This window comes from Cucurbita pepo, chromosome 5 (genome assembly GCF_057944985.1).
Source record: "Cucurbita pepo subsp. pepo isolate OVF chromosome 5, ASM5794498v1, whole genome shotgun sequence".
NCBI lineage: Eukaryota > Viridiplantae > Streptophyta > Magnoliopsida > Cucurbitales > Cucurbitaceae > Cucurbita > Cucurbita pepo.
Genome location: NC_141802.1, coordinates 17353956 through 17374457, shown reverse-complemented (window position 1 = coordinate 17374457; position 20502 = coordinate 17353956). Strand labels below are relative to the sequence as shown.

At 36.8% G+C, this 20502-nt stretch overlaps 4 protein-coding genes across 9 annotated transcripts; 1 reads left to right on the top strand and 3 right to left on the bottom strand.

Annotated features, from left to right (window-relative positions):
* Positions 1–2257: 2257 nt before the first annotated feature.
* On the top strand, positions 2258–6441 carry HD1 (histone deacetylase 1). 3 transcript variants are annotated; one of them, XM_023676280.2, is made up of 8 exons: positions 2258–2402; positions 2782–3332; positions 3690–4130; positions 4856–5086; positions 5420–5490; positions 5586–5643; positions 5782–5847; positions 6052–6441. In XM_023676280.2, the coding sequence occupies exons 2-8, from the start codon at positions 2805–2807 to the stop codon at positions 6136–6138; spliced, it is 1482 nt and encodes a 493-aa protein (XP_023532048.1). In that variant the 5' UTR covers positions 2258–2402; positions 2782–2804; the 3' UTR covers positions 6139–6441. The 3 variants fall into 3 exon arrangements, with proteins under 3 accessions (XP_023532048.1, XP_023532049.1, XP_086979967.1); XM_087123841.1 differs by having other exon boundaries at positions 2282–2425; XM_023676281.2 differs by lacking the exon at positions 5782–5847.
* A 254-nt stretch (positions 6442–6695) lies between these two features.
* Positions 6696–10501, bottom strand: CLC-E (chloride channel E). The gene is made up of 7 exons (XM_023676279.2): positions 9746–10501; positions 9165–9573; positions 8872–9072; positions 8284–8750; positions 7626–8186; positions 7219–7415; positions 6696–7132 (listed from the first exon to the last, which is right to left on the bottom strand). The coding sequence occupies exons 1-7, from the start codon at positions 10178–10180 to the stop codon at positions 7102–7104; spliced, it is 2301 nt and encodes a 766-aa protein (XP_023532047.2). The 5' UTR covers positions 10181–10501; the 3' UTR covers positions 6696–7101.
* A 139-nt stretch (positions 10502–10640) lies between these two features.
* On the bottom strand, positions 10641–14041 carry LOC111794331 (UDP-rhamnose/UDP-galactose transporter 2). 3 transcript variants are annotated; one of them, XM_087123842.1, is made up of 7 exons: positions 13287–13426; positions 13067–13194; positions 12765–12969; positions 12280–12464; positions 11986–12186; positions 11243–11404; positions 10641–11145 (listed from the first exon to the last, which is right to left on the bottom strand). In XM_087123842.1, exons 2-7 carry the CDS (start codon positions 13139–13141, stop codon positions 10783–10785), a joined length of 1191 nt encoding a protein of 396 aa, XP_086979968.1. In that variant the 5' UTR covers positions 13142–13194; positions 13287–13426; the 3' UTR covers positions 10641–10782. The 3 variants fall into 3 exon arrangements, with proteins under 3 accessions (XP_086979968.1, XP_023532051.2, XP_023532050.2); XM_023676283.2 differs by lacking the exons at positions 12765–12969; positions 13067–13194 and adding an exon at positions 13589–14041 and having other exon boundaries at positions 13287–13498; XM_023676282.2 differs by lacking the exons at positions 12765–12969; positions 13067–13194 and adding an exon at positions 13589–14038 and having other exon boundaries at positions 13287–13501.
* Positions 14042–14588: 547 nt separating this feature from the next.
* LOC111794332 (ankyrin repeat domain-containing protein 2B) lies at positions 14589–20073 on the bottom strand. Of its 2 annotated transcripts, none has more exons than XM_023676284.2 (9): positions 19931–20073; positions 19714–19755; positions 18752–18930; positions 17439–17651; positions 17168–17316; positions 16885–17053; positions 15777–15869; positions 15072–15211; positions 14589–14985 (listed from the first exon to the last, which is right to left on the bottom strand). In XM_023676284.2, the coding sequence occupies exons 2-9, from the start codon at positions 19745–19747 to the stop codon at positions 14886–14888; spliced, it is 1077 nt and encodes a 358-aa protein (XP_023532052.1). In that variant the 5' UTR covers positions 19748–19755; positions 19931–20073; the 3' UTR covers positions 14589–14885. The 2 variants fall into 2 exon arrangements, with proteins under 2 accessions (XP_023532052.1, XP_023532053.1); XM_023676285.2 differs by having other exon boundaries at positions 19904–20051.
* Positions 20074–20502: the final 429 nt, after the last annotated feature.

Here is a 20502-nt window from a genome sequence, read left to right as displayed (position 1 = left end):
AGTTCGAGTTTACTTGGACGGTTAGGGTGGTTAATTTTCTATCGAGAGTGGTGAGAGATTTCTCCCGAGCGAGCACGTGTCACAAGGAGAGAGAGTCTCACATCAACCATTATGTACAGATATACATTTTGGGAGTTTGACCTGCTTTGCTCGACTCGTCGACCTGCATATGACCCAGTTCAGCACCCATGACTTGATCCATCCGTCTGATCTAACCTATGACCCGCGTCTCGTCTAGGTGCGTCGTGTCGTTGTGAGAATATTCGATAGAATTTTACGCACGTGAAGAACGGAACACAATACTTAAGAATTGAATGCGTGAATCAAGGGCTATCACGTGTTACACTTACAATTTTATTACATTTGTTAATCGTTATTAATTGCTGTTAGTTTAGTTTTATTAAGTCAAATTATTAAAATAAATTTAACTAATTCAGTTTTATTTATTAATAAATTAAATTTTAAGCCACGCTAGGATTTATGTTAGTCTAACGATAATTAGGGCTAAGTAGTGATTATGTTCTTTCTATCTATTTGAATCTGATCTAAAGTTTTTGATGGTCTGTCATGGGTCTCTGAACTTTTGAGTTTTCAGTTGAACTATCGTGAAATCAAATCAACGAGCATAACTAAGTGAGGGGACTAGCTTCATGGGCTCGACCCTAGCCTCTTCTATGCTCGGTCTAAAACCATATCATTTAGAGTTTCCTTAATAATTTTTTTAATTATTGATAATAGATGGATATCTCAAAGTAGTAGTTAAAACCGTACATTTTCAACTAAAAAAATTTTAGGTTTGAATTACTCTCCTATCAAAAATTAAATTATAAACTCGGTGACGAAAATACCCTCTAATCAATCATGTGTGAAATATTCTATCAATCAAATTAAATTACTCCTCTTACGTAAAAGAAATTCATAATTTTGCCAAAATAATAATAATAATAAATAAGGGATACATAGTTTAATATATAGTTTTAAGATCGTATAAATAAAATTATAGATCAAATTTATAATAATTTACGGTTGATTGAATTTGAAAAGATATAGTTTGGTTGAGTTGGATTGAGTATAAAATTTAAATGATAATCCAATCTAAAATTAAAACTTAATACGTAAAATATTTATTTATTTAGATTCCACCTCTATAAATAATAAATAAATAAATAAATCAACTTTTAAGAATGGTGCATAATCAAATAAATATTTTAAAAATTAAATAAAATTAAAATAAATATATATGACAAAGAAAAATTTAACCCCTAATCCAATTCATAAATTTTATATTTTATTTGGAATATATTACGATAATTAATTGTGAAATATATCTTTAGCTATATAATATATTTTAGATATTCGTAATCAGTTAATATTTTTTTCTTTATAATTTGATTTGTAATATATTTTATTTTATTTTCAATATTTAGTTAGTTTATATTTTCTTTATTTTTAAGTATTAGTTGATAGCTTGTATTCTATTCATTGCAAATATTAGGTCCCACCTATGTTTGTTGTACTTTCGATCCCAATTCTATTTCTCATTTTTAACAAATTCAAATAAGCTAATAACCTAATCATAGCAGTATTAATTGAGTTGGATTGATCGAGATTTTTTTAACAATCCCGACCATTATGTAATAATTGAGCGTATTTTTTTAAATAAGCCTTAATTTATTTGAAATTAGTGAATTTTTAAATATATTTACTTTCTACCATTAATAGGTGAGTTTAGGAGAAATATAATAATAATAAATAAATAAATAAAACCATAAAAATTGGTTAAATTAAAACTTTGTCTTAGTTTGAGATTACTTAATTTTTAAAATAATTGTGTCTCATCTTTCCTTTAAATAAAATCAGTTGGGATATAAATTAAATCAATATTTGATAAATTTAATATTTAAAAACGACGTAGTTTAAAACAACAAAATTAAATTTTGTGATAAAATTTAAAACATAAAATTCGAGCATTACATATTATATTAAAATTAAATTTGAATAAAAATTTAATTCATAAACTTTCGAATTTTATTTATTTAAATTTTTTTATTGAGTTTTTAATTTTGTATATAATATATTATTAAGATTGTATTATGTTAAATAAATAAATAAATAAATAAATAATATTTTGTTTAATAGGTTTGTATATATATATATATATTTATTTATTTTAAATTAAAGGGTGCTTTAACTTTATTTTGTATTTATTTGATCATTAATTTAGAAAAGTGTTGAATAAGTGGATAAAATTAAAAAATATATTAAGGACAAAATTTATTAAACTATTAATAATAGGAAAGGATTTAGATTTTCAGTCGGTCGAAGAAGTTTAGCTGGATCTTCTCGTTGTTGATCACAGTGAGGAAGAAGGGATTCGGGCCGCTTCTGTAGCCATTATCGAGGTGCGTTCTCTCTCCAGTTTAAGGTTTCCTGTCTTTGTTTTTGTTTGTTTACTTGTTCTTCGGAGACGATGTCAATTTATCTAAGCTTTCTTTACTGTATTGCATTACTCGCTATCAGCGAAGTTTTAGTTTGTTCACTTTGATTACGAGATAGTAGTTTCAATAACCATTGTTTTTGCCTGAATCGGGATGTCGACGTGAAGTTAGAGACTATGATTTGCTTTATTCGGACTTGTTCGTTGTCTGCCTTTTGATTTTCATTCTCTGAATTCAGTTTTGGTGTAGAATCTGATTGATTTCAGTGATTTCTGACGATTTTTAGCGAGTATTTTGGTGACGGAACTTAAGTTAGGTTATGTCTTGGTTGTTTTTGCCCTAGAATTCTTGCACCTCGTGGGGGATATGGAGACTGGAGGCAATTCATTACCATCTGGGCCTGATGGCGTGAAGAGGAAAGTCAGCTATTTCTACGACCCTGAGGTTGGGAATTACTATTATGGGCAAGGTCACCCAATGAAGCCGCATCGCATCCGAATGACGCATGCCCTTCTCGCTCATTATGGCTTACTCCAGCATATGCAGGTTTTCAAGCCTGTTCCTGCTCGGGATAAAGTCCTTTGCAGATTTCACGCTGATGATTATGTGGCGTTTCTTAAAAGTATTACCCCTGAAACGCAGCAAGACCAGCTGAGACAGCTTAAGCGCTTCAATGTCGGTGAGGACTGTCCAGTCTTTGATGGCCTCTACTCTTTCTGTCAAACTTATGCTGGTGGATCTGTTGGTGGTGCTGTTAAGTTAAACCATAAGGTTTGTGATATTGCTGTCAATTGGTCTGGTGGGCTACACCATGCGAAGAAGTGCGAAGCATCTGGATTTTGTTATGTCAATGATATTGTTCTGGCGATACTGGAGCTTCTTAAACATTATGAGGTTCGTGTAGTCACATAAGTATTAACCATTAACAATCAATGCTTGTTAGATAATTCTTTCTATTCAATCTTGAGGCTTGCTTAACTATTAACTATTGTTAAATCTTGATTTGGAATAACGTAAAGCTCTGTTGGAAGCATGTCCTGTAATATCGTGTCATCTTAACTTAGTGCACCACTGATTAGCGGGAAAGACTCAAGATATACAACTTGCTGTTTTTGTAATCTTTAACCAGCATCACTTCATGTAGTATGGTTTGGGTTTTAATAAACCATACTGGGATGTGATCTTGACAATTTGTGATGTTATGATTCTCTGCATGTTGATCTTGTAATTCTGAAACTTCTTTTTGTGCAGCGTGTTTTATATGTTGACATCGATATCCACCATGGAGATGGTGTGGAGGAGGCTTTTTACACAACCGACAGGGTCATGACTGTATCATTCCACAAATTTGGAGATTATTTTCCTGGTACAGGTGATATAAGAGACGTTGGTTATGGAAAAGGAAAGTACTACTCCCTTAATGTTCCTTTGGACGATGGAATTGATGACGAGAGCTATCATTTCTTGTTCAAACCTATAATGGGAAAAGTTATGGAAGTTTTTAAACCTGGAGCTGTTGTTCTCCAATGTGGGGCTGACTCTCTTTCTGGAGATAGGCTTGGATGCTTTAACTTGTCAATAAAAGGTCATGCAGAGTGTGTTAGATATATGAGATCATTCAATGTGCCTCTATTGTTACTTGGTGGGGGTGGCTACACCATCCGTAATGTTGCTCGATGCTGGTGCTATGAGGTACAAGTATTGCTTTCGAAGAACGATTTTTTGTATAAGTGTTGATTCCTTCTTGTGTATTGTGTTATGAAGTTTTGGAAAGTGCAGCACTTGATCTTATGAGCTCATAATGAGTGAGGTGAATGATATAACTTGATCAATTGCATTTAAGATTGTGCTTGTGTCATTTTAAAATAGGAAGGGCAGTGGAATAGAAGCATCTTACATGGTCATAACAACTCAACTAATGACTAATGTGTCTCAAGTTTTTATAATTTAAAGGTTCTCTTTAGTAATATGACCCCAAGAAAATCTATATTCTGCAAAGATGGTAAGCATCATGGATGACACATTCCTTTTGTAAATTTCAAAATCAATGAAATTCTCTTATAAAAAAAAAAAAAAAGAACAATAATAAAGATTATGATTGACTGAAATTCGGGAGCTCATATACTGAAGTTTCTGACCAGAGGAGACATCAGACATTCCTTTTGATCCGTACCATTTCTTTTATGTTTTAACATGTCTGTGTGTTCCAAATTAGTACAAAAGTTCATGTGGAGAGAGTTGATAAACTTTGTGACTTCATAACAATAGTACGTTTTACTCTTTTCATCATGGGGTGTTAAGATTTTGTACGAAGTCATGTTGTCCTTGATGCTAGATTGTTGCTCTAAAGTTCTTTCTCATATCTGTATCATTTTTTTTTTACTCTGTTTGGCAATAAACTGTCACATGTAAAACAGACAGGAGTTGCACTTGGGATGGAGGTTGATGACAAAATGCCACAACATGAATATTACGAGTATTTCGGTCCTGATTACACTCTGCATGTTGCTCCCAGTAATATGGAGAACAAAAATACACACCAAATGTTGGAAGAAATACAGGGGAAGCTGCTTGATTACCTCTCAAGGCTTCAGCATGCACCCAGTGTTCAGTTTCAAGAAAGACCTCCTGATACCGAACTCCCAGAGGTAGGTTAATATAATATAATTTGTTTTATTAGTTTTCAACCTGCATGCATTAACGCCATGATTTTTTGATCCATATGCAAATAGATTCAATGTCTCTGTGTTGTGTTGCTTGTCTTCGGCACGATGACAATAATTTGTTGAAAGATATAAAATGGTAATCCAGGTTTTGTGTGAGAACTTTATACTTGAGATACACAATCCATTCCTTTTTCCCCATTCTATTTGTTGTAATTAGGAAATTGGAATCAAATTTAACCTGGGAATCTACCTACTTGACCAATAATGTCATTGGTAATTGTCTCCTGATTACTGACTGTTAAATATAATCTTCAGGCGGATGAAGATCGGGAGGACAAGGATGAGAGACGGGATCCAGATTCAGATATGGAAGTTGATGATGAGAGGTATTTCGTTTTGTACTTGATTTCTGTTTTATTTTATTTTTTCAATCCTTAGTATCTTAACTTCGGCTGCTTTTTTTCACTTGCTGTTTGAACAGAAAACCCATCCCAAGCAGAGTTAAAAGAGAAACGGTTGAGTCTGAAATCAAAGATCCGGTATGCTCTAATTGAATATAATGTCCTATTTTTATTCATGTCCATGCCTTGTTACATTTCATGATTCAAGCTATCATTGATGACATATTTTTTCTGCATGATTTTTGATTCTTTTATGGGTTGTCTAAAATTTTTTAGGAAGTTAATGTCGATAGTACTAGAGGTTTAGAAAAAGCAGCAGCAGCCGAGGCTACAAGCGCAAAGGTGAAAAATCTCTGGAAAGTGGAAGCAATGAAATATTCTCTTTTTCAAGTTTTGAAATAGGAGGCTATCACTTTCCATTAAAATGATTTGTCTATAATGTTTGGAATTGGAAAGATTACTCTCAAGGGGGCTTTTCAAATTAAAATGATTTGTCTAGAATGTTTTGAGTACTCATTTGTTTATATGTTTACATTGCACTTGCAGGCTTTAGACATCGGTTCTCTCAAAATCGAAGACCCAGGCGTAAAGCTTGAAGAAACCAGCAAGCAGAATGACCAAATGTTACCCTAATCTTTGAAAAGGGGTGGAGAAAAGGGAGGGAATCATTGAACGACTTACTCCAAGCAAATAGAGGTGACTTTTGACCTTTGTTGCGTAGATTTATGTAGACTTGTACTCTTGGTATAGTCGTAAAAATCGTGCCGTGCCTCGAGTATTTGTGTATAAACTGAGTTAAGATGGATAATCTTACTATTTAGACCAGGTATGGATAATTTGCTAAATGTCATGGTGGCATTGGCAAATCTTGACATGTTATGTGTATTGAGGTTTCCTCGTGAATCACCATGAATCAGAATAGAGGTTTTCATGTGACTTGGAGCTAATTAATTTTTTACCTCCCTGATTGATGTGTTTTTAATTCATATAATACTAAAAGTTGGTGACATATATGTGTATATATAGTCCAAAGAACAAAATTATATTAAATGAGATCAAGATATAATTGTATTGACAAATAATGAGTTAAAAAAAAAAGTTCTCATATCCCCATACCCTAACATGAGCGTGGCTCAACATTCCTTCCTTTTAAGATCAAATGTTCAAATTCTCGTGCTAAATAAATAACGAGCTGAAAACAAAATTTTATTATGAAAAAAAAAAACTGTAAAGAAACTAGAGGTATCTACAATCCAACTATACCTTCACTCTTGTAAATGTGTTCATGAGGTTACAAAGAGGAGAAAGGGTTTGTTTGAGAGTAGGATATTAATCAAAACCACAACGCAATGGTGTGTGAGCTGTGGTAGTGAGGATTTTCAAGCCTATCTGAAAAGGTTAATGCCATGTGTGTGTATTGTAGCTTGTCTTCCAAAGTAAACAATGAAGTTACTGCACAAAGAATGAAGGATTTTGACCTGCTGGTGCTTATTTCTGCTGCACTGAATAGCAGCCTCAGTAGTTGCATTGTGTTGTGCTGTGATTTATATTCTCTGTGTGCCTAAGCTTTCATGCTCCACTTTGTCTTAGCTATCATCAGCCGAGGGATTCTCTTGTTGCAAGAATTCTGCATCAACCAACAAAGGAAATGGTGGAATATCATAAGAAACTCCAAGTATAGATGAAGTTCCACTCTTATAGTTTTAAACGTACCTGCAAGTGAGATCAATACACTCCAAGTCTAGAACACCCACAAGGTAACCCATCTGATCTTTCACCACTGGAACTTGGCTCACACCAAGATTCTTCATAACCGTTTTAGCTGTAAGAATGTCCATACTCGGAGTTGCTGTCCATGGTACTCGACATATCTCGCCATCCAGTGAGCAAACCTCAGAAACTACTAGCCCCTGTTCCAACATAATAAGTGGTTAAGTTTGGATATTTACAGAATTGATGAGTCATAGAAGTAAAAATATCTCTCTGCTATACTGTGAGGTTTGAAATTGGGACGAGCAATTTGTTTCGATAGCTTTGGACTAGATTTACCCCATTGAATTAGACGATCTTACAAAATTGTGGAGAAAAGAATGACCAACCATAGTATAGTAGAAGCTCACCTTTAGTTGCTCAGTTCTTGATATTACATTTTTGCTTAACTTTTGAATGTCTTCAAGGGCCAATATGCCAATCAAAGTATTCTCTTCATCCACAATCAATGCATAGGACTGCTTCTCTGCAAGCATGAGATCTACTGCTTCTATAAGGAAAGTGTCCATGAAGACAGTAACGTATCTTGTTGTCATGGCTTCAGACACACATATCTTCCTTTCTAACTCTACAATTTCGCTATCAGAATCATATGCACAAAGTGAGCTTTCAATTTCACAGAGATCATTTGGGTAAGTTTCCTTTCCATCATCTGCATAATTGGAAGATTGGTCATTTGCATTACTGTCATATGTTGTAGATTGTTGAGTACTAAGAACTTTCCCTAGAGGGAGTTTCTTTGTCTTCTGGGAACTCCTTTTCCTTTTCTGCCCAGATGTTAACCACGACGACACCCCGACAGCTCCGAGTAAAGGAAGAACAATTCGGTAGTCCTGTGTCAGCTCAAAAAGCAACAAAACAGCAGTAAGAGGCACCTGACAAACCCCAGCAAGAGTAGCAGCCATTCCAACCTGCAAAACCAAGCCAATGCAAGTTGTGTTCATGTTCTTCCACAAAAATGGCAGTAAAACGATGAGATTTAAGGAATACAACGACATAGAACAGTACCAATCCATAAGCTTGAGGCGACGCCACTTCGAAAATGGAGAAGTCGATCGCTGTGTTGGGCTCAGAAAGTGCAATGCCAATGAATTTCCCATATGCCATTCCAGTTGCAGCGCCAATAAACAGAGATGGCGCATAGTACCCTCCTACTAGTCCAGATGCTCTACACAAAGAGGTCGCCAAAATCTTGACAACAACAAGCTGGGCCAACAATTCAGCTGAGAGGGGTTTCACAAATGGCCGAGATTCCAACAAAAGATCAACATTCTCAAACCCCCAGTACAGAATTTCAGGGTATGCCAAGGCTATCAGTCCAGTAGAGAAGCCACCTAGAATAGGAAACAAAGCCCTCGACACACCGAAGTCCTTATGAACTTTGTCGACGGTTGCAAGCATATAAGATGTGCATTTAGAAAAGCTCAATGAAACCAAGCCACAGAGTGCACCCAACAACAGATACAGTGGAAGCTCTGAAACGAGTTAAATAGCTCTTATAGACTACTTGCTTGCCAAATATAAACCCTAAGACAAAAAGATGGATCAATTATCTTGTGTGTTAGCATTGATTTCAAACTTAGACTATTAGTTTACCACTCGGCGAGCGAAAATCGTACTCGGGAACCTTGAATGCTGGTTCAACCCCAAGACCAACTTGTGAAACAGCAGAAGCTATTACAGCACTTAAGATAACCATTGAAGTAGTGTTTGTGAGAGAAAAAGTTGAATCTGCAGGAGATGGCCACAGGACTGACTCAACAGCAAAGAAACAGCCAGCAACTGCAGCATTAAACCCTGTCAAAACAGAAGAGAATTCATAAGAGACCCTGTTGGAGGATCAACTCAAGAACATGAGGAAACCAATGCCTCATTTTAATAGAGCCAACCAGATGAGATGCCAGCAGCTGATCCTGCAGCTATCAGAGAAAGCTTTGTTCTAGAGTTCCTGTCAAACACAGTAGAAACACCCTTGCCAACAGAAGTACCGATGTCGACACTCGGACCCTCCGGCCCCAAAGAGTTACCTGTGCCAAGGGTTACAGAAGCAGCTACAGCCTTAAGGAAAGGTTGCAGTGCAGCCCTGAATTGATTAGAAATGGAAACTGGAACTCCAAGTTTCGTGGAAGGATCATTGTCTGTAGCCTCTCTAAGCAGATTTAGAAAGCTAACAAGAAATCCCCCACAAGCAGGAACCAATATAACTCGTTTCCATGTTTCTTCAACAGGCATTTCTCTTAACCAAGAAGCTCCTCTATTAGGAATTCCATCCCAGAAAAAATCACGTAGCTCATGCACCTTCAATCATTCAAAACATCACAGTAAGAACACCAAGGAATCAACAGAGAAGTATTTTCAAAGTTCTTGACTGATTATATGTGCTAAGTTCATAGAAGAAACAAAGAAGGTGAAGAAAAATGGTTCATAGAAGAAACAAAGAAGGTGAAGAAAAATGGAGTCTACGAAGTACTGCGTTATTGAAGAGCACGACGCCGATGCCCGTAAGAACACCAACGAAACACGATGAGATTATTGTTGAACTCCCAATTCCAGAGGGGATACCTTCTTCTTCTTCGTCTTCTTCTGTATTGTCTTCTTCTTCCTCCTCTTCTTTGCTCCATTTTATACCCGTCGCCGACGGCGAACCTTCGCCTCTGCTAAACCGGCCGTCGCTGCTACCAGGAACAGGGGATTCAGATTCTCCGCTGCCGGGCAGAGAGCAAAATGACCTAAAACGAAACCCAGTTTGTTTTGGGCGAAGAGAAAAACGAAGACCCAAGAAACGGCCATAGCTGCTGCAACAGTCATTTGGGGCAGAAATTGAAGAAGCAAGAGGGTAATGATGGGCATTGTTGTTGAGCCTTATGCCTATGGAATCGATAGCCCCCATTGTGTATACAGTCATTGGCACACAGTTCTTCTCCTGCTAACTGTGTGTGTGAGTATGTTATGATGAAGATGAAATATAGCTCTATCTACACAGATTTGAGTGGATGAGTTTGACAAAGCAGCGCCTGACCCCCAACTAAGTAACGACTCCGTGGCTTCTGAAGAGGCGTTGATTTGCTTCCATTTCTCTCTCTCTCTCTCTCTCACTATCATGGCTCCATGGAACCATTGAAACCACAACTTTATGGGTTGACCACTTAACAAAAGTGGTGAATTTCAATCAAGCAGTGTTACACAACAACTCGAGGAAGGGCCGAGTACGGTCGACAACGGGTGGCGGGTGCTTTCCTCTAAGGTAGAACGCTTCCCTACTGATGCATTTTTACATCCCACTTCGAATCTGATAAGGAGCTTTGACTGGACCCAAATTAGACAGTATCATATCGTTAATCATATTATCACTTTAGCCTCGTGGGTTGCCATAACAATTTCAAATACTTTCTTTTATTCGGATATGAATGTTACAATCTTTGAATATATAAGTAGTCGACCTTGGAGGACTTAAAATCCACATTGGTGGAGAAATTTGGTGTGCAAAAAGGAAGAAAAACACAGATTTTATGATTTTTGAACATGAGCAAGCTCTTCATCTCTCAAGCCACTCTCCTCAATTCCCTCCTTCAACAGCATCAACTCCTCATCTGAAAGTGGGCTCTTTGTTTGAGGGATAACCATTGCATTGCCTTGCTTCTCAATCTCAACTGCCCAGCTATAAACCACCATCCCAACAACAGCAAGAACCATTCCTGATATGTTCTTCAATGTCATCTCTGAATCAAAGAGCAGCCACCCCAATGTCAACACGCATACCGTCTTCATATGGCCTAACACCTGGAACGACACAGCTGAGAAGCGCCCGATGCACAGATATTGACTGATGTTGCAGAACACAGCAAGGGAGCATGACAGTACTATGAAACTCTGCAACATTCATCAAGGTTTCATATTGATTGGAACCTTCAAAAGCAAAAGCGAAACATTTACGGGATTCAAAAGAGAGATCGAAAGAATGACTCACAAACGCGTTGAAAGTGTAGCTGTAATTCAGTATAGATTTGCTTGTGAGGCAGTAGTCAATGAATGGGCCAACTGTTAGAAGAGAAAGTGCTTGTATGGGAGCTGTCTTGCTGAGTAATTCAAAGGATCCTATTGAGTACTTCTTTTGTAATGAACCTATAGACTGTTAATCAATGCAAAAGCGTTGAGATTCATATTTCTAAAGTGATTTTGCACGAAGAAAAGTGTAACGGCCCAAGCCTACTGCTAGCGGATATTATCCTCTTTGGGCTTCCCCTCAAGGCTTTAAAACGCGTCTGCTAAGAAAAGGTTTCCACACTCTTATAAAAGGTGTTTCGTTCTCCTCCCCAACCTATGTGGGATTCTCACAATCCATCCCCCTTCGGGACCCAGCGTCCTCGCTGACACTCGTTTCTTTCTCCAATCGATGTGGGACCTCACCAAATCCACCCCAACGTCCTTACTGGCACACCGCCTTGTGTCTACCCCCCTTTGGGGAATAGCCTTCTCGCTGGCACATAGTCCGGTGTCTAGCTCTGATACTATTTGTAACGGCCCAAACCCACCGCTAGCAGATATTGTCCTCTTTGGGTTTTTCCTTACCGGTTTTCCCTCAAGGCTTTAAAACATGTCTGCTAAGGAAAGGTTTCCACACCCTTATAAAGGTGTTTCGTTCTCCTCTCCAACCAATGTAGGACTACGTCCCCAAGCAATGTGGGATTCTGACAAAAAGAAAGTGCTTACAATTTGTTGCAGTGATGTGCACAAGACTGCTACCAAGGCACAAATGAACCCATTGGCATTAACCTTCACATCAGTCACCGTACAGACCCCGACACCGACAACAACCACGGCGACGGCCATCTTCACTTCCCTTGTGTATTGTTTTCCATGAAGAATCCATTCCATGACACAAACCACTGGTATCATGCTTAGCTTTGATATCTACAAGCGTATGGAGCAGTGACAACGTTCGGTTATTGTCGATGACGATCACGAGTGACATGACAAGTAAGGGTAAGGGGGAGAAGATTGAACCTGATAGAATCCAACGGAGTTTAACATGAGGCTGAAGTTCATGGCTGCTATCGACGTGTTGGCGATAATCGAGAACCAAAGAAGCTCCCATAAGGGAACAGATTTGGATTCAGAATAGCCAGTGGCATTTGAAATCCAGCCAACCATTGCAGTTGCAGAAAAGTGAAATCCAGTTAAGGTTGTAGCTGAGACACAAAAGGAAAGCCTTGGATCAGAACTAAGTAGTTGGTGAAATGAAAGAGATACTCTAATAACCCAAGCTCATCGCTAGCCAATATTGTCTTTTTTGGACTTTCTCTTCCGAGCTTCCCCTTAAGGTTTTAAAATCATCTTCTAGAGAGAGGTTTCCACACCCTTCCTTATAAAGAATGTTTCGTTCTCCTTCCCAACCTATGTGAGATCTCACAATCTATCCCCCTTCGGGACCCAGCGTCCTCGCTGACACTCGTTTCCTCTCCAATTGATGTGAGACCTCCCTAATCCACCTCCTTTTGGGCTCAGCGTCCTTGCTGGCACACCATCTCGTGTCCACTCCCTTTTGGGGCTCAGTGTCCTTGCTGGCATACCGCCTTGTGTCCACCCCCTTCTGGGCTCAGCCTCCTCGCTGGCACATCGCCTGGTGCATGGCTCTGATACCATTTGTAATAACCCAAGCCCACCACTAGCAGATATTGTCCTCTTTGAGCTTTCCTTCAAGGTTTTAAAACGCATATGTTAGGGAGAAGTTTCCACACCCTTACAAAGAAAAGAATGCTTTGTTTTCCTCCCCCAATGCAGGATCTCACACATATATGTTATGTATTTCTGTTTTCTCTTGAACACCCTCGATGGGATTATCATTTTCATGTTGGTCCTTCATCATTTATCGAGAGCTTGAATTAAAGCCGCTTCATTCAGTCAATGGGAGTATAGTAGCTAACAAAGAATTAGCTCAGAATTCAAATGTATTCTTAAAAAAGAGTTCTGGTAACGAAATTTGAAACTTAAAAGAGAAGAGAGGTACAAACCAAAGGAAAAGGCAAAGCCAGTTTGGGACATGAGCTGCTTGTTGGCCATGATGATGCCCACTGAGCTGATTATGTTCATACCCCAAGCTCCAACATCTGAGACAGAGGACGACTTCCTCTCCTCCATCAGCATCTTCTTCTTCTTCTTCTTCTTCAAATCCAGATCAAAACATTTGCTCAAAGATATTGCTCCCAAATTCATTAAACTGCAGCTGCTGAACACAAAATCTAGATCAAATGAGAATTGAATGGTAGAAGAATGAGAACTTAATTTCATTAAATACTCTTCTGGGTCAGCTTACAATGTTCTTAAATCCTCAAAGTTTGAACCTTTTGACCCCAAAATTGTTGCTGCAAAGTCCACTCTCAATGGAAGCCTCTCCCCTCGGCTTCTTCAGTTGGGTTTTGCTGCCGTTTGGGGCAACCAGCACGTTTACAACTAAACAATCCCACCGATCCCCATGGAAGATTTCGAGTTTCAAGAAATAATTAAAGCTTTTTTTAAAGATGGAGTGTAGAAGGAAACAAGCTGTTTTGCCTTTCAACCTTTACACTTCTGTGGTTCTCGACTTTATCAAAATTTTGGTTGTATTCTAAGATCCCATTTTGTTTAAGACATAAAAATGTATTAACTTATATGGTTGTCTAAATTTTTTATACTCACAAAATTATCAAGCCGGTCGCCTTTCTAATTTGACATTAAATTTGAAAGCATTTAAGGTCATTTGTTTGAAGATTTTGTTTAAAATGATAGAAACAAATTAGACATCGAAGATGGGCGTGTTTAGTATTGTATTAAAATAATTTAATTTCTTATTAATGTATATTATACCTTAACTTTTAGGACATGCACTTGCCTAACATTTTAGATCCTTGCTACATATGGATCTAACAAAAATAGAAGTATTTGTATTGATCATGCAATTGACTAACATTGGAACCCCATTTTTTTTCTTTAGAGAAAGGTAAAAACTTTCACTGTTATGGAGAGAGAGTGAGAGAGAGAGTGAGAGTGAGAGAGAGAGAGAGAGATTGAGAGGGAGGGAGGGAGAGAGAGAGAGAGAGAGAGAGAGAGAGAGAGAGAGAGATTGGGAGGGAGGGAGGGAGGGAGGGAGGGAGAGAGAGAGAGGGAGGGAGAGAGAGAGGGAGGGAGAGAGAGAGAGGGAGGAGAGGGAGAGAGAGAGGAGAGGGAGAGAGATTGAGAGGGAGGGAGGGAGGGAGAGAGAGAGAGAGAGGGAGAGATTGAGAGAGGGGGGGGGGGGGGGAGAGAGGGGAGAGAGAGGGAGGGAGAGAGAGAGAGAGTAACAAGAAATTGGTTCATGGGATGAAAAGAGGAGAAAGAATAGAACAATGGATACTCTTGGTCAAGTATAGCAAGACAGAACAGAATCCCAAAAAGCTCACACAGCACACCAAATAATAGAACGGATTTAGTCTCACTGATTATATATATATATATATCATTCTAATGAAAATCACATCACTTGAAGTAAGCAGTAGCGTTTTCAAAAGTAGATAAAGCTAGAATCATAGAAATGCCTGTGCCCGTGGCGTGCGTGCTTGAGTTATGGCACAAAATCTTTCCCATGGCTTCAAAAGTTACAGGAAAACGTCCTTCTCGAGCAATTTGAGCACCTCGTGTTGGTTGTTTAGCTTGGCAACATCTATGGGGGTCTTTCCATCCAAGTTTTGGAGAGTGCTGCAGGCAAAAAACGGAGAAAATGGTGAAATATTGAAGGAAAAGAGCCATTAAGTAATGTCATTGTGAAGGCTGTTTGTTTTTACACTGCAGCGCCATTCTCGAGTAACAGTGCAACACACTCCTTCCTGCCATAACCAGCTGCATAATGAAGTGCAGTATTCTTGTTCTTATCCAGTGCATCCACCTTCACTCCAGCTTCAAGAAGGATCTGAGCGCATTTCGCCTGTTTATTTATGTTATGGAAGGGAGGAGTGTTGGAAATTGGTCATGTCTCAGTAGGCAAAATTTCCAGATTGTTGCAAATACAAAAACAAGGCAAATTCATGGCCAAAAAGAAAAACTTCCACTATAGGAAACTCATTGATAGCACATGTAACTAAGAATTCACCCATACCAGAAGTCGAACCGGGCTAGAATCAAGCACAATGAATAAATAAAAGCATTAGCAAACATCTCTGTGTGAGATCCCACATCGGTTGGGGAGGAGAATGAAGATTTTCCTTATAAAAAAGTGGAAACCTCTCCCTAGTAGACACGTTTTAAAAACCTTGAAGGGAAGCCCAAAAAGAAAGCTTAAAGATGACAATATCTGCTAGTAGTGGGCTTGGACTATTACATATTTTTATGTTACTCAAGATCATAGCATTTTCCAAGAAGACAGATTTCGTAATTCTCATTATCAATTTATCACTCTAATAAGAAGCCACAAGGATGCTCAAATGTATTTGAAACGTAATGAAAACAACAGAAAGGTTTGGGAAGAAATTTCCCAGAAGAAGCTATCGTACCTCACCATACCCACATGCAAAATGCAAAGCGGTCCTTCCCTCTGAATCTTCTTCATCCTTGTTCTCACCGGCTGCTAGTGCATTTTTTAAGCCCTAAAACAAAAACAAAATGAAGACCTGGATTAGACAACTTATTTCTGATACCCCGTTCTCGTCTAATATTCTTCTTCACGAAACAAACTCCCAACTATTTAATTCAAGTATTTATAAACAGGCAAATGGGTGAAGGAAATCAACAATGATAAAAATATTTTCTTAATTTATTGATATAAATTGATCTAAGGTGAATAGAAAAATGATAAACAAGGGAACCTTCCCCACTAGGCAACATAGTAAAAATAGAAAAATCAAAGAACAACAAGAAGCAAACGAACTCTCCAAATTGACTTGAAAATCAAAATAACTCCAAATATTTTTGAGAAGAAATACACCATCTAGCTTCCCAAAAGTGAGCTTTATCAAAAATCTTTTATACCATGGTGAAAGAATCCTCACAAACTCTCCGGTATCTTTTTAAACTTACAGCTAAAATAAAAATCTGTCCTTTTGCCCATTTGAAAGCAATGATGGGTTCCATCAAATTATGGTAGGAAGAAATAGCTTTCCATGGGCCTACTACATTACATCTCTTAACAGCATTGAGCCATCCTATAGATATCACCCTATATTTGCTTTTAATCTCGATAGAATAAGAATGTCAAGGTCTAACTAGCTACAGGTAAAGAAGCAGTCTACCAATTTGACAAAATAAATTCCTTTTAGAAGAACCCACCCACTCCCCACCACACATGCACACACTTCCATGCAACTCAATTATTCGTATGAAACTACCATTAGAATTAAAAGATATTTGTATTATTTGAATCAAATACAAAGTAAAAATTTATTTTAGTAGTTGATTAAGATTCAACAACATAAAGACAGCAGAGAGGAACATGACAATGAAACAAAAAAATGCAATGTAATGTCAAATTAATTAAGACCAATTCAAGTATGATATGCCCTATAAATGAGTCTGCATCTGATTGTTGGATTGCAATATTTCTTTCATATCAATAATGAAAGGACCTTGAGGAAAAACAAATTGTGATGAATCATCATGTTGTACCTCGACATCACCAACACTAGCAGTTTGATGAACTATAGATTCGTCATCATTTCCTACTTCTTCTGAATCATCTGCAACAGAACTTTCAGCATTGGCTCCATCTTCTCCATTAACTGCAAAACCCATTGCTTCGCCCAACTTTTTCAAGACATCTCTGTCATTCCAGTACCTAAGAAAGCAAACTTTCTCTCTTTAACAAAATGGTCTGTAACTTAGTCGACTTTTTTTTTTTTTCCCAAAAATTGATGCAGGATTGGAAATAAATGATTATAGAAACCATAACCTCATCATGGCAGCTGGACCACCAGTCTCTATTTCATCTAAAATAGGCTTCAAAGTTGGATCTTGCTTGATTTGTGTCATACGTTCCTCAAGCTGCTCTTTATTGGATGGGTTTGCAAAAGTTTCCAGCATGCTAGACATGGATGGATCCTGGAAAATTGTAATATCGAATCATATCATTCAATTGACATGCTATTGTAAATAGAGAATGGAGAAATAGAGAATGGAGAACAACAACAGAAGAGTATTTAAATCCAATCAACAAGAAGAACCTGCATTAATGTATTGCCAAGGCGTTCAGCCATTGTCATAAATTGAGGATTCTGCATGACCTGCTGCATGGTAGAATAGTATTGTTGCGTATCAAACTGCGGAATACCCTGCTGAGCAGAAGCACCTTGAAAATTCTTCTGAAGTTCTGATGCCATCTGAGTGAATGCAGGATCTTCTGCTATTTGAGAAGCTAATTCTTGAATGCTAGGATCCTGCAAGGAAAAGAAATGGTTCTCATGTTTTTACATTTCTAAGCATGAAAAGAAAACATTCAGTATGAGTTTAATCTTCTTTTTCCCTAGGAAACAAAATGTCCTCGATGTCAACAACTTCCACTATCATATTTCAGAAGTTTTCAGCCATAAAAATCATAATGAAGTATCAAAATCCAAAAGTATTTTCTGGCATGGATTCCACATCCCACTGAGAAGTCAATCCAATATCAATGAAGCTTAACTTTCTGCAATATTGAAGACATCCTAATTTTCCTATGCAACATTAGGTTACCAAAACATTGAAATTTTGATAGTTGGGTAACTCATGACACATATAATATCCTAACACAAATCAGTGTAGCCAGCTTATAATGTTCTTAAGCATGGAATAGACTTGGTAACTTTTTCAATTTGGTTATCCCCAAAACTAACACTTGTGTAGGACAATCAAATTCAACCATTATACCAATGAAATACAAGATAGCAAAATTAGTAAATATTTTCTTTATAATCTTATTTGATCTTTTAACTACAATTGTAACAACTAGTGGTCATTTTTCCTTGAGGGTCTAGCTGGGCGCCTTTCAATAGTTTCCTCAACAGAAATTCAGAAAAAACTAAAACTGAACAGTTTACCCAATCAATCATTATTTTATACTGTCAGCTAGATTATGAACTAAAATTTCTCTAAGATGTTTTAGGCATCCACCTCATTCATGATTACAACCGGAGAAAATTAGTTTCCTCATCAAAAACTCAGGAGAAACTAAAATGAAACAGTTCATCCAATCTACCAAAATATTATATCCTATCAGCTCAATTATGGGCTAAATAAACTTTCATGGATCTCTTAGGTGTCCACCACATTCAGGTTTGCATGCAGATTAAATTCTAAAGACTGATTCCTACTCACCTCGAACGTCATTTCTAAGTCACATTTGATAAAGGAAAAAAAAAAAAAATCAATTAAATGATCATATGTAGTGTCACAAATCAGCTGTAGACCAAAGTACTTAAAATTTTAATGAGTGAAAACTAAGTAGATGGTAGTCATTCAGAAATTGAATATATTTTAGACATGAAAGAAGTTGGCATACGTTAAGCAAACCAGTCATTGCTGAGAAATCAAAAGGATTTGGAGGAAATTCAGGAAGTGAGGCTGAGGGAGCCTTTGGTTTATCTGGCTGCTGCTCTGCAGAGGATGTTTCGCTTTTGGTTGTTTCACTTTTGGTTTCACTTATGGCACTTTTGTTATCTGACAAAGCTGTCTTCTCATCTGCAAATGGATAACACATTAACAGAAAGAAACTGAAAGGGAAAGAAGTTCAGAAGAAATTATAATTATTTAAAAGGAAGAATAAATGAAAAATAAAATTGTTTTACATCCTTATATTTATGATATGTTGTATCCGTTATTTCTTTAATTTCCAGGCATATTGCCCTTGTGATGAGCTCCATCAATTCTATTCTAGTAGCTTAAAAATCACATAGCTCAGGCCACAAATTTTTCTTTTTTGAAATAGGATTATTGGTATTATGAAGATGAATTTATTCCAATTTCTACTTATTGAAGTATATACTCGATTACAACAATTGAAAATCTCCCCTACACTCTGATTTATTTGATTCTCTCTTTCCACTCATCAACACCCTTGTGCTCTTTTGACTCTAGGCTTATCTCCATATTCTGCCGCCAAGAGTCCTCTCTAGAGTCAAAAAGGGTGGACAAATCAGCAAATGTCTTTGTTTTCTGCACGCTAAAAGAGATGATGTTCTACAGGGAGTTGAATCCAGATCCCATTGTGTCAATCGAAAGATCCATAACCTCTATAGAACAAGCAGTATTACAACTTAAACCACCATAAGCTAATTCCAGTCAAATCTTCCAAATCAGAATCTAATTAACCAGAAAACACACTCCTAGAAACCATCCAATGTCCTCATTTATAACAAAGTCCAAAATTAAACAGGAACTTAAACAGAAAAACCCCTGTTTCATCTTAAAAGAGGAAAAAAGATCCACAAATTACCGACCACAATCTACGATAAAGGAACTTACCAGCAGCAACATCCTTCGTCGAATTGGAAGCCATGAGAGTAACTGAGGTCAATTGAAAGAACAAAATATCAGAACGGTGAAACAAGAACAATCCGGACACTATGATGACGGAATTGAATACAAAAAATGGAGCAGAAGAAAAGAATCAAAAACGAAAAAGAAAAGATTATTCCAAACCCAATCCAAAAACCTTTCTAGATTAAGCTTCGAACACAACCTGCAATGGAGATTCCGAGATTGAACCTCAACCAGACGCCGATCAGAGTAACTCAATCCAAGAAAAGTAGAGCGCGGTCAGAACTTTGTAGATGTTCAGATAATAAATTACTCTCACTCTATTATATCACCCATCCCAATCTCTCCAAACACTTTTTTTTTAATTATTATTTTAAATTAAAAATTAAAATTATATATATATATATATATATATTAAAAATTTCTTTATTAATATTTTTTTTCTTTGTTTAGCTTTTAAAATTAAATAAATTCTCATAATCTTCCAATTTTCTTTTTATATAAAATTGGTATAAATTTTAAAAAAATTATAATTTCATTATAATTAAATTTGAGACTATTTTAATAACTATTTTATTTTTTATTTTTTAAAATTATGTTTATTTTTTGGACTAATTTTAAAAATAAATAAATTTTTAATTTTTTTCGAACTAAATATAATAAAGAAAATTCACAGATAAAAATAACATCGTAGACTTAATTATTATAAAGTTAGGTAACGAGACCTTATTTTTTATAATTTATTTCCTTTTTCATTCACTCTCGTAAATAATA

Coding starts and splice junctions, on each gene's coding strand:
- HD1 (XM_023676280.2), top strand. CDS start 2,805: ATGGAGACTGGAGGCAATTCATTACCATCTGGGCCTGATGGCGTGAAG. Junction 3,333..3,689: donor AGCTTCTTAAACATTATGAG/GTTCGTGTAGTC, acceptor CTTTTTGTGCAG/CGTGTTTTATATGTTGACAT. Junction 5,644..5,781: donor AGTCTGAAATCAAAGATCCG/GTATGCTCTAAT, acceptor AAAATTTTTTAG/GAAGTTAATGTCGATAGTAC.
- LOC111794332 (XM_023676284.2), bottom strand. CDS start 19,747: ATGGCTTCCAATTCGACGAAGGATGTTGCTGCTG. Junction 17,317..17,438: donor TTGGCAATACATTAATGCAG/GTTCTTCTTGTT, acceptor ACAATTTTCCAG/GATCCATCCATGTCTAGCAT. Junction 14,986..15,071: donor CTCGAGAATGGCGCTGCAGT/GTAAAAACAAAC, acceptor TTTTGCCTGCAG/CACTCTCCAAAACTTGGATG.
- CLC-E (XM_023676279.2), bottom strand. CDS start 10,180: ATGACTGTATACACAATGGGGGCTATCGATTCCATAGGCATAAGGCTC. Junction 9,574..9,745: donor TCGTGCTCTTCAATAACGCA/GTACTTCGTAGA, acceptor GAATGATTGAAG/GTGCATGAGCTACGTGATTT. Junction 8,187..8,283: donor CGCCTCAAGCTTATGGATTG/GTACTGTTCTAT, acceptor TTGGTTTTGCAG/GTTGGAATGGCTGCTACTCT.
- LOC111794331 (XM_087123842.1), bottom strand. CDS start 13,141: ATGATGAAGGACCAACATGAAAATGATAATCCCATCGAGGGTGTTCAA. Junction 12,187..12,279: donor ACTCCGTTGGATTCTATCAG/GTTCAATCTTCT, acceptor ATACGCTTGTAG/ATATCAAAGCTAAGCATGAT. Junction 11,146..11,242: donor GCTACACTTTCAACGCGTTT/GTGAGTCATTCT, acceptor TGAATGTTGCAG/AGTTTCATAGTACTGTCATG.